This window comes from Mustelus asterias, chromosome 16 (assembly GCF_964213995.1).
Source record: "Mustelus asterias chromosome 16, sMusAst1.hap1.1, whole genome shotgun sequence".
Classification (NCBI taxonomy): Eukaryota; Metazoa; Chordata; class Chondrichthyes; order Carcharhiniformes; family Triakidae; genus Mustelus; species Mustelus asterias.
Genome location: NC_135816.1, coordinates 53,802,453 through 53,815,303, shown reverse-complemented (window position 1 = coordinate 53,815,303; position 12,851 = coordinate 53,802,453). Strand labels below are relative to the sequence as shown.

General features: G+C 38.9%; 1 protein-coding gene across 4 annotated transcripts in view; it reads left to right on the top strand.

The window, feature by feature from the left end:
- LOC144505178 (sideroflexin-1) overlaps window positions 1-12,851 on the top strand; it is a 71,483-nt gene that overhangs the window by 38,855 nt on the left and 19,777 nt on the right. For all 4 annotated transcript variants that reach the window (XM_078231134.1, XM_078231132.1, XM_078231133.1 and 1 more), the window contains 2 exons: window positions 1,638-1,811; window positions 4,846-5,016. In XM_078231134.1, coding sequence (XP_078087260.1) covers window positions 1,648-1,811; window positions 4,846-5,016 — 335 coding nt within the window. In that variant the 5' untranslated portion in view covers window positions 1,638-1,647. The remainder of the gene's footprint in view (window positions 1-1,637; window positions 1,812-4,845; window positions 5,017-12,851) is intronic.

The window sequence follows — 12,851 nt, the reverse complement described above, 5'->3', positions numbered from 1 at the left end:
TGACTTGTCAGCTGAGACAGCAATAAGTGGCAATCAGCAGGAGGTTTTTTTTGCCTATGATATGAGACTTCATAGGTTCTGGTGTCAATGTTGAGAACATTCAGCGCCTCTCCCTCTGTGGCTCTACCTCTGATGGGTCTGTCCTACCCGTGATAGACGAGTCTGGAACATCAGCTGGAAAGTATGATTCTGAAAGTATGACTCTGACAAGCTGTTGCCTGACTAGTCTGTGGGACAGCTCTCCCAATTTTGCCACATCTCCAAATTTGAATCCTTGTTCAGCAGCAATGTCTGTGAAGGGAATCACTTTAAAATCTGCAGCAGGCGAATGTGTCACTTGCACGACAAGTATTCTTTACAAAAGAAAAATTGCACTTCACTAGTGAGAATGATGGCAGATTGAGCTGGATGTGGCTTTTTGTATGTAGTTCAATGCCAAGAGGTCCATCAAGGTTGTGTATAATCATTTGATACAGCTGAGTGACTCAATGGACCTTTCAGAGGACAGTTAAGTCAACCACGTGACTGTGGGTCTGGCTTAACCCATAGGCAGACGAAGTAAGAACACCAGATTCCATTCGCAAAGGACATTGAGGAGATGTTTAATGGTCATCATCACTGATACTAACCTTTTATACCAGTTCTGTTTTGACTGAACTTAAATTCCTCAGCTGCTATTATGAGGTTTGAATTTGGGTCTCCACATTATTAGTCCAGGTCTGATGATTACTAGTTTTGTAAGGTGACCACTGTGTCACAATGCAAAATGGAAATCCTGTTTGGGGTATAATGGAGGAAAATGTGACATTGTGTTCATAATAGCAAAGCAGAATTTTTAAAAAGACATAATGCGTATAAATTTTGATGTTCACAAGGACTAGGATGTGCTCATAAGGAACACAAAATTAGCATGCAGGTACAAAAGCAATTAGGAAAGCACATGGCATGTTGGCCTTTGTTGCAAAGGGATTGGAGTACAAGAATAAAAAAGTTTTGCTATGTTTTTCTCCTATTTCATTTGGTTGGTGCAGACTCGATGGGCGGAATGGCGGCCTCCTGCACTGTCGGGAATCTATGATTTGTACACTGACTTGGTGAGATCACATCCAGTGTGTAATTTTAGACTCCATGTTTAAGGAAGGATATACTTGATTTGAGGTGATGCAACAAAAGTTGACTAGATTGGCTCTTGCAATGAGAGGGTTGTCTAGTTAAAAGGTTGACTAAATTGGGTCTTGAGTTTAAAAGAATAAGAGGTGATCTCATTAAAACATTCAAGATTGTGAGAGGCTTGAAAGGCTAGATAATGAGAGGTTGTTTCCCCTGGCTGGTGAATCCAGAACAATAGTTTGAGTAAGGGACTAATCATTTAGGATTGAGATGAAGAGAAATTTCTTCACTCAAATGGTTTGAATCTTTGGAAATCCCTACCCCAGAAGATTGTAAATCTGTCACTTTTGGACACGTTTTTGGTCCTTCAGGGAATTAAGAGAAATGAGGAGTAGGCATGAGAGTGTATCTGAAGCCAAAGATCAGTTGCGAACATATAGAATGATTGAACAGGCTCAACTCTAATTTGGTCTTCTCCTATTTCTTATTGCTCTTATATTCATGTTTTCTGTTTGCTTGCCTTCTAGGGAGTATAAAATGACTGGAGAAGTGTCATTGAACATCAATACTAAAGAGCCTCGATGGGACCAGGGTACTTTTATTGGGAGAGCAAAACACTTCTTTACAGTTACTGACCCTAGGAACATACTTCTATCAAATGCTCAATTGGAGAATGCTAGAAAGATAATACATGATTACAGGTATAGTATAGCAGAGTTTTTATCATTTTGTAGCCTGTCTTTTTTATTTCTAATGTCCTGCAATTTTAACACCAATTTGATTTTTAAAAACTTTTTTAAAATTAAACAATAGGAAAATATGATGCACATGTTTACAGGCTGAACTCCTTTCTTTAAAAGGAAAGAACACTTTGCTGGGGAAAAAAGTGAGTGGTTTGCGAATAAATAGGATACTAGCAACAAAATACCATCAGAAACTAGTTCTGTAGTTATGTCTAAATAACTTATGGTATAAGTCTCAAATAGGATTTGAGACTGGAAGGATTACCCCAACTCTACACAGGACCAACAGATTGATTGATGTTTTGTAACAGCTGGAAAAAAATTTTCACAAGGAAAGTTAACGTTCAAAACATGAAATTGGAATACAAAGCAAAGATCAATGATGTTTTTAATAATTGTATAGCAGCAAATTTAGATTGGAAGGTATTTCCAGTTGATTGAGCAAACTTTTGCCTGTATTAAATTGAAGGCGGTTATCTAATTAGTCATTTTCTGAAAGTTATAGTTGAGTTTGAGCAAAAAAATTGAACAGTTCCAATGAGATCAGTTGACTCTGTGACAAGCATCTGGGGGGGAATTTGGTGAGAGATTCAGAAGAAGTTTCAGGTGACATCTGCCACTTAGTTTCGCAGTGTGATATGTCTGACCACAGTTGGCCTATTGGTTTACATGGACTATGTACGTACTGAGAACATTAAAATATCCAGTATCTTTTGTAACTTGTGTTACCGTGTACATGTAATAATATAGGTGGGGTGAAAGAGTCGGGGATTATAGCTAATCTTTTCTTGATTTTATTATTTCATTTAAAGTTAATTGACAGTCCTGCGACTCTGTTCATCTACGGTTCTAATTTTAAAAAAATGAAAGTTATGATCTGTTGAGTCAGGGTTCCTTTCAGGGACATGACTGACTAGTAGTAACATCATCTGGGATCATAATAGGATTGGAGTAAAAGAATTGTGGTAATAGCTAGCATAGGCAGAAGAAATGGACACTTTTGTTTTGCAACCACGAATGGAGTTCCGAAGGTTGTTAGCTTGCTTTGAAAGTTGTCCAGCCTGTCTAGTGCCTGGACTCGGGGTATATCCTGTGACTGAAGAAGAACTTTGATTGGAAGAGGTTGATGTGATCCATGTAGGAACTAATAACATTGGTGAAACAAAGAATGCGATTCTGGGGAGGGAATTTAGAGAACTGAATTCTAAATTAATAAGCAGAACTTCAAGGGTAATAATTTCTGGATTATTACCTGAACCATGAGCAAATTGGTATAGGGTCAAACACATTTGAGAAATAAAGTGGCTCAAAAATGTTATGGTAAGAAAGAATTTTGATTCATGGGATACTGGCACCAGTGTGGAGAAAGAGGGAGCTGTCCTATTGGGATGGACTTGACTTAAACTGGGCTAGGATCAGCATCCAGGGGAATCATATGATTAAGATTGTGAACAGGGCTTCAAACTAACGGGACAAAAAGAGTAGAAGTTAGAGGCAAGTTGAGGCAATAATCATGTCATTTAAATAAAGGCGAGTAGAACAGGAAAGGAAAGAACTGTTGGATGGTTAAAAAATTAAAGTTAAAGGATCTCTTGAGTACATAGCATTCATAACAAGATAGATGAACGAGCAGCACAAATAGAGATAATCACCATACAGAAACATGGTTGTAAGGTGACAAAAATTAGGAAATAAATTTTCTTGGATCCTTAACATTTTGAAACAGCAGGCAAGATGGAAAAAGGGAAAGACTAGCCATGATAAAGAATGGTCACTAATGTCCTTTAGGGAAAGAAAACTACTTTCCTTACCGAATTTGATCATGGTATGACTTTAAGTGTATTGTTAAGACTTAATAATAGGTTTGATCATTTTTCAATGACTGGCAGGCTTACTTGTCCATAGGTCCCTCTTTACTCTCCCTCCTTTCTCGAATAGCTTCCAATCTGTTGGAACCATTCCAGGAGCTACATTATTTTGGAAAATCATAATCCATGCACCCACTATCTTTATAGCAATTTTTACAAGATCTTTGGATATTGGCCACCAGGTCCTTGAGATTTGTCAGCTTTTAGACCCTTAAGTTTCTCCAATACTTTGGTTCTTTATTTATTTTATATTCCTCATTCTTCTTAGCCTCTTGGATGCCCTCTATTTGAGACCAAATATTTTTATATTATTTCAATATTTATCATATAATATACAATATATTAAATTATTATATAATATATTCTGTATCATAAAATTAATCCACATTCCTGCCACACATTTCTGATAATTTCTCCTGTCACTGCTTTTGGCCATATTTTCCCTCCGTGTACCCGAACAGGCGCCACAGTGTGGCGGCTGGAGAATTTTTACAGTAACTTCATTGCAATGTTAATGTAAGCCTACTTGTGACAGTAATAAATAAACTTTAAGGGATGAACATTTATTCTCCTTTTTATCTACTTGTAATAGCTCTTTTTCTATGTAGAGTTTAGGTCATACCTGCTGGACAAATACAGCAAATCATGGTTCTGAATGGTGCAACAGCAACAAGGTGACATTTCTGTGAAGCTTGCAGTGGATCTATGTAACATGGATATCAATCTTTGGATATCCCCTTTTCAACTGCACATCTGCCTCACACCTGCAGTTGCTATATAATTTATGCCTAAATGACTGAGCACAACTAACCTCATTGTTGTTTTGACAGCAAATTCTGAGCCATTAAATCAATAAGATGCTAAACTTGTCAAAACTAACTTCTCATAAAGTGAAGAAACAACTTGGATTTATGGAGCACGCTCACGAAGTCCCAAAGTACAATTGATGAATAACATTTAAAATATAACAACTGTTATGTAAAAGAATTAGACACTTGGATGCAGAAAAGAAACCTCATCCATTGTTGAGTTGTATTCTTTTTACTGTCTTTTTTAATTAGCTTTTTTAGATTATGCTAACCTCTCAGCTAGATTATTATGTTGTAATATGTATTATATCTTAGGCAAGGTATCATAGCTCCTGAACTTACTGAAGATGAACTTTGGAGGGCGAAGTATGTCTATGATTCTGCGTTTCACCCAGATACAGGAGAAAAAATGATTCTTATTGGTCGAATGTCCGCTCAGGTGCCAATGAATATGACAATTACTGGATGTATGATGACCTTCTATAAGTGAGTAAAGACATTTTAACTGTAAGCTTTTTTTATGACTTGCCGCAACTGTAGAAAGCATATTGTGACAGGAAGGTTAATGTGCATTTGATGCTACCAAATTTGCATATGGCGGGAACTGCAGGTTTATGTTCACTTTCAACTTAACCACATTTCTGGAGAGGCATTGAACTCTCTATTTGCTTCAGGCCAGTTGATTCAGAAATGGTGGAAGAAAATAGGACGAGCTGAATTAAGGAATTCATTTTCTATTAACATTCTCCAAAACAAAAAAAAAAGCCATATCCTCATTAGCAACATCAAACCGGGTTTTAATTAAAAAATGTTACATAATTGTGAAATTGAAACTAGTACTACTACTCACAACCCCAAAAGCTGGTGCCATTTGAAAATCTTTATTGCAGTATTTGGTGAGCAACTCGGGGCTGTGATGCTCTAAAGTATGCCAAAAGTATATATATTTTCTTATATTGTGAACCATGACAAAAACAAAACTCCATGGCACAGTATGTAGACTTATACTATCAGTTTGATACTTGTGAATTTATTCAATATGCTTCGAGCATGATTTTGGATTAGAATTTCATCAAAATGCCGGAGATTAAATGGGCTTCATACGGCCCTGACAATTTAAATCAAGTCTGAGGAAGCTTATTTCCTGGTAAATAGTGGATGCTGGTGTCCCTGGACAGTATAATGTGTGTGTTTTTAATACCAATGGAGTTCCAATGACAGATGGTGATTTGAATTCAATAGAAAAAAGTCTGTAATCAAGTCTAATGACCATGAACCCATTGTCAATTGTCGTAAAAAGCATCTGGGCCACTAATGTCCTGTCATCCTTACCTAGTCTGGCCTACATGTGACTCCAGATCCAGAGCACTGTGGTTGACTCTCAAATGCCCCTCTGAAATGGCCTAGCAAGCCACTCCGTTCAAGGTCAGTTAGGGATAGGCAATAAATGCTGGTCCATCCAGCAATACCCATGAATGAATTTTTTTTAAAAGCAATTTTCTTATGGTCCTTTTTCATTTTTATATTGCTTTCTGGATTTCTCTTAGCTTTTCTTCAATTCTGCTGTGTTTTTCATTTTCCCTCCTCTGAGTTCTTTAAAATGGTGAGGAGACACATGATCACAGAGTGGGGTGAAAACAGCAAGCATCATGAAGGTGTTGGTGTCCTAACTACCTTCACAAGTGTGTAATTTCCCCAGCTAGTTTTATACCTTTGTCTGTCACCCCATCAGTTGTTCTTGTGTCTACACAATTACTGTGTTCTCATTTTCAATTTATCCATTGCTTCTGTGTACTACCTTCAAAAGTTACCTCTTTTCAACTCGTCCTGTCTGTTGTCCACTTGTACTACTGTTGCTCCTTTGCAGATTGCATTTTTCCCACTGACATTCCATTTTTCTTTTTTCTCCCCTTTTTTTGTCTCTTTATCCTACTACATCCCTACCTTCCCCTTAACAGTTCACCTTCTCTTAGATTCCCCTTTAACTTCCTTGCTATTCCCTACTTGCCTCTTCTCCTGTTGCCTGCTTACCCAGCTCACTTCCTTTGCTGCTGCCTATTCTCCTTTACAGCTCTGTCATTTTCCCTCCATTGTCTACTTAATGGCATCTCTTCTGACTCCAGCTTTCCCCATTAATGTTACATCCCTTATCCAGCCGCACCAACCCCACTCTGAATCTTTGTTTTTCCAGGCAAGGTTTGACCAGTCCTAAGGTGGCAGGGAAGATCATGCAGCAAATCTGACAGTAATAGAGAGCCCCGTAATAGGACATAGTAGGACTGAAGATAGGGCAATGAAGTAACTCTGCAGCAACAGAGATGATGTGGAGATGCCGGCGTTGGACTGGGGTAAACACAGTAAGAAGTTTAACAACACCAGGTTAAAGTCCAACAGGTTTATTTGGTAACAAAAGCCACACAAGCTTTCGGAGCTCCAAGCCCCTTCTTCAGGTGAGTGGGAATTCTGTTCACAAACAGGGCATATAAAGACAGACTCAATTTACATGAATAATGGTTGGAATGCGAATACTTACGGCTAATCAAGTCTTTAAGATACAGACAACGTGAGTGGAGAGAGCATCAAGACAGGCTAAAAAGATGTGTATTGTCTCCAGACAAGACAGCCAGTGAAACTCTGCAGGTCCAGGCAAGCTGTGGGGGTTACAAATAGTGTGACATGAACCCAATATCCCGGTTGAGGCCGTCCTCGTGTGTGCGGAACTTGGCTATCAGTTTCTGCTCAGCGACTCTGCACTGCGAACATATGCCCTGTTTGAACAGAATTCCCACTCACCTGAAGAAGGGGCTTGGAGCTCCGAAAGCTTGTGTGGCTTTTGCTACCAAATAAACCTGTTGGACTTTAACCTGGTGTTGTTAAACTTCTTGCAGCAGAGATGGGCAGGGAAGGTACTGAATGGTGAGACAATGACAGCAGAATCTCGCCTCAGAACAGATAAACTAAGGATGAGTTAACAGGCCTGAAAATAGCAAATAAATACTGAGTAAAGCATCAATAAATTTGAGGTAAAGCTCCCCTGCAAGTAATAGGGTGCATGCAAAGGGAAAAGGCAATTATAGAGTTTTGCACACTGCTTGTACTGCTATCTAGTGGAAGAGAGCTTGGAGGAGCACGTGCATTACCTAGTGTTGTCAATGTAGGTGAGATAGTTGGTTGAATGAAATGGGAATTAAGACAGACATATGTGATTAGTGCCACTGTTCATTTCAAGAATAAAAGTCAGCATGGATTAGTTGCTGAATAAACAGCCTTTTACCATGTTATGTTTCTACAAAATTCTCTACCATGTAGTGTTGAGAGGAATGAAAATAACTATAAATACAAATACCATACATCTTACAGTTTAAAACTAATTTACAGGTGTGAGAGATAGCATGACATCAAGGTGCCATGGAAATAGCATGACAAATAGCATGATAGAGATGTGACCTGGACAGAATACATGGCCATACAGAAATACGTGTTGCACAACAGGAAGTCACACAGGTACAAGACTTTTAAAATATAAAATTGATCCCTCTAAAGGGTAGCATGGGTGCTAATGACCGTGTAAGAAAGCATAAGTTTTGTTGATGGCTCGGACATTCTTATTCTTGACCCAGAATGCCCTAAAAATAATGAAATGTCTCAATATATGATGCAAAGCAAAGTTTAAGTCCCTGAGCAGAGATTGAGGAAGAAAAAATGGTAGATAGCGTTCCCTTCAGTAGGTTGTGGCAACACAGGCCTTAGGGTGGGAATTCCAAAACAGGCCAAGGTAACTGAATTTCTCTCTCCAATGAAAATGCACCAAAGGTCAGAGAAGCAAATGAGTGAGCTGGGACATGAGCTTGCAGAGATAGAATAGCACAAGCAGTAGTAGCCCATTCGGCTGCTCGAACCTGCTTCTCCATTTTACTAGACCATGGCTGATTATCTACCTCAATGCCATCTTCCCGAACTATCCCTGTATCCCTTGATGTCATTGGTTTCTAAAGATCTATCAGCCTCTGCTTTGAACATTGTCAACGACTGAGCCTCCACAGCCCTCTGCCTACAGGAATTCCAAAGGTGGTCCACCCTCTGAAGAAATTTCTCCTTGTCTCTGTCCCAAATGGTCTACTACTTCTGAGACTGTTCCCCAGCCAAAGAAACATTTCCTGTGTCCACCCTGTTGAACAATAAGACACAAGAGTAGAACTAGGCCATTTGGTCCATCGAGTCTGTTCTGCTATTCAATAAGATCATGGTTGACCTAATATAATCCTCAACTCCACTTTCCCACTTCATCCCCATAATCCTTGATGCCCTTACTAATTAAAAGTCTGTCTACCTCAGCCTTGAACATATTTAATGACCCAACTTCTACAACTCTTTGTTGTAAAGAAATCCACAGATTCACATCTGAGTTTTCCAATCTTCTGGGACTTTGAGAATTTAAGGATTCTTGGAAGATTATTACCAGTGCATCCGCTATCTCTGTAGCTACTTCCTTTAATATCCTGGGATGCAACCCCATCAGGGATTTATCGGCCTTTAGCCACATTAGTTTACCTCATGCTTTTTTCGTCGTGATACTGTTTATTTTCTCACCCCTTGATTATTTAGAATTTTTGGAATGTTGTTATTATCTTCCACCGTGAAGACTGATGCCAAATATTTAACTTCTCTGCCATTGAGAACCATAGAATCCCTACAGTGCAGAAGGAGGCTCTTTGGTCCATCGAGCTTACACTGACTATCTGAAAGAATATCTTACCCAGGCCCAACCCCCTGCCCTGTGTAACCCTGTGCATTTACCATGGCTAATTCACCTAACCTATACATCTTTGGACACTAAGGGGCAATTTAGCATAGCCAATCCACCTAACCCACACATCTTTGGACTGTGGGAGAAAACTTGAACACCTTGTGACACGGAGAATGTGCAAACTTGTTCTCCACTATTATTTCTCCAGTCTCAGAAAAATCTTTTTTTATATATTTAAAGAAGCTCTTGCTGCCTGTTTTTATATTACTTGCTAGTTTACCTTCTCCCACTTTATATTTTTGGTCATCTTTTATTGTTTTTTAAACTTTTCTCAATCCTCTGGCTTACCACTAATCTTTGTCACATTATTTGTCTTTTGTTTTAGTTTAATACTATCCTCCATTTCCATGATTGATTTATCCCCTTCTGCGAATCCTCCGTCCTCACTTCATTGTGAGTCGTGTACTATTTTCAGAAATGTCTGCCATTCTGATCAACCTTTCCTGCTAAACTTCTTTCCCAATCCACTCCAGCAAACTCTGAACCATCCAAGAATTTTGTATACTTCAATGAGATCACCACTCAGTCTTCTAAACCTTACAGGCCCAGTCTCCTCAATCTTTCCTCATAGAATAATCCTGCCTTCCCAGGGATTAGTCTGGTGAACCTGTGTTACACTCCCTCAATGGCCAGTATGTCCTTCCTTGGGTAGGGAGACTAAAACTGCATACGATACTCCAGGTGTGTTCTCAGCAAGGTTCTATGCAAATGTAGTAAGACTTCCTTAGTCCTATATTCAAATCCCTTTGTAATAAAGGCCAACCTAGCATTTACCTTCCAAATTGCTTGTTGCATCTACCCATTAGCTTTCAGTAATTTGTGAACAAGAACACCCATGTCCTTTGAGCATCAGCACGTCCCAATCTCTTCCCACTTAAAGTATTTCTTTTTTTCTATCAAAATAAATACCTTCAATTTTTCTATTATGTCACACTCAGTCTGACTAAATCACAAAATCTTCACAGTGCAGAATGATTCAATCCTTGAACCCTCTGGAACAACATTTCTCTCCAGTCCTATAATGTGTCTATCATCAATGCTACCACTCTTCCTTTCCTGTCTCTCCTAACACTTGTACCCAGGAATATTTAACATTTGGTCTTGTCCTTCTTTGTGACATGTCTCTGTATAGCAATATCATTTTATTTGTCAACCTGGGCCTGTAGTTCACTAATCTTACTAACCACACTCCGTGCATTCGCACGAGCACATTAACTTTGATTTAGATTTTTAAAAACTTTTTCCCCCTTATTCCGACCTCATCATGACTGACTGTGAAGCCTCTATGCATCCTGCTCTCAACACTCATTCCCATCGAGCAGTGTATCGTCAGCAAACTTGGGAACATTATATTTGGTCCCCATTTCCAAATCATTGATATACCCTCTGAATAGCTGAGATCGATGCAATGATCCTTGTGATACCCCACTTGTCACAGCCTGCCATCCTGAGATTGATTGGTTTATTCATACTCTGTTTTTTGTCCATTAACCAATTCTCAATCAATGCCAGAATATTGCCACCAATTCCATGAGGTCTAATTTTGCTTGCCTGTGTGGGACCTAATCAGAAGCTTTATGAAAATCCAAATACACCACATCCACTGGCTCTCCCTTTTCTATCCTGCGAGTGACATCCTCAAGAAACTCCAGCAGATTTGTCAAACATGATTTCCCTTTCATAACTCTGTTGATTTTGCCCAATCTTACCATTATTATTGAGGATTTTAAAACTTGTGGAAATTGGTGAATATTGGTGAACAGGGCAGTACAAAATTAGTAACCTAGGAGACCAAGGAGAGGAACAGTAAATAGAACTGGGAGATAAGGCCACAAATTAAGTTATGTTAATAGGTTTTTTGTGTTTTTGCTCTGCGTTTGCTTTTGGCTTCTGTGTTTCCAACATCACTTATTGGTCTACCCTAGCTATCAACATTTTCAAGTGTTTTCGTTTGCCTTAATATAAAATACATTGCAATCTGCGCACTATAATGATCAGAAATCCTTTTAGATTACTTCAGGAAATGGTTTTTTTTAAATTTGATTTATTATTGTCACATGTATTAGTATATAGTGAGAAGTATTGTTTCTTGCGCGCTATACAGACAAAACATACCGCTCATAGAGAAAGAAACGAGAGAGTGCAGAATGTAGTGTTACAGTCATAGCTAGGATGTAGAGAAAGATCAACTTAATGCAAGGTAAGTCTATTCAAAAGACTGCAGCAGGGAAGAAGCTGCTCTTGAGTCGGTTGGTACGTGACCTCAGACTTTTGCATCTTTTTCCTGAAGGAAGAAGGTGGAAGAGAGAATGTCTGGTGTGCGTGGGGTCCTTAATTGTGCTGGCCGCTTTGCCAAGGCAGCGGGAAGTATAGACAGAGTCAATGGATGGGAGGCTGGTTTGCGTGATGGATTGGGCTACATTCACGACCTTTTGTAGTTCCTTGTGGTCTTGGGCGGGCAGAGCAGGAGCCATACCAAGCTGTGATACAACCAGAAAGAATTTAAAGGTATCAGGAAAATACTGTAGTAAACCTTGTTTTAGGGCTTTAACTGATAAGGAAACAATAGCAATAACAATCTGTTTTAACAGTACTGGAAGTACTTAGATCAAGCAACTTTTGTGCAAAGAGAAACACAGTTAGCATTTCAGGTCAATGTCCGTCATCAAAACATTTTTAATAGCTCCTGAATTTGGCTAAGTTGATGTATGTTATAAAATAATTTCCTGAATTTATGATGAGCTGTGTTGTAATGAAGTTTTATATGAAATATATTTTTCCCACCAATTATGGAACTTGTCTGCTTGTCTAATTTAAAAACAGAATACAGAAAGCTCAGCAATTCAGAAACACCTGTGGAGAGAGGAAGATAGGGTTAACGTTTCAGGTCTGTGACCCACCATCAGAACCAATGGGAAGAAAAGCCACTGAAGAAGTTGTACTGTCAACATTGGGACAGGCAGGATTGGAATCGGGTCAACATAAATCAACACAGAAGAGAGCCAATTGAGGATTATGAAAAGAGCACGCATGTTGCAAACCACATAGAGGACATGAGAGAGTTTGGCATACAATATGTTACTGATGACTTCGACCAGCAGGGTATTAGTATTATTCACGAGATAGAAACTAGACTTCAACATATCAAGCAAGGAAACTTTTTGTAGACTTTGGGAACTAGGCTTTCAAAACTTTAAAGAAATTGTTAGAGGTGAGCTAGTAGTTGAACCAATACAGGTGGGTGTTTAAAGAGTTCCCTAGGCTCTTGAGTTCAACCCTTCCTCTGGTAAATTCTGAGGCTGAATCAGAACATCAACTTCATTTAAAATTCAATCTCGAGATGAGCTTCTGACTACGTATCCGCATTATCACTAAGGTCGCATATTTACATTATTCCGTAAGATTGCCTGGCTCCATTAATGTGTCACCTCATATGCTGGTGAAACCTTTATCCATTCTATTATTACATTTAGACTTCACTGTTCCAAATGGCTGATTTACCCTACATAAACTT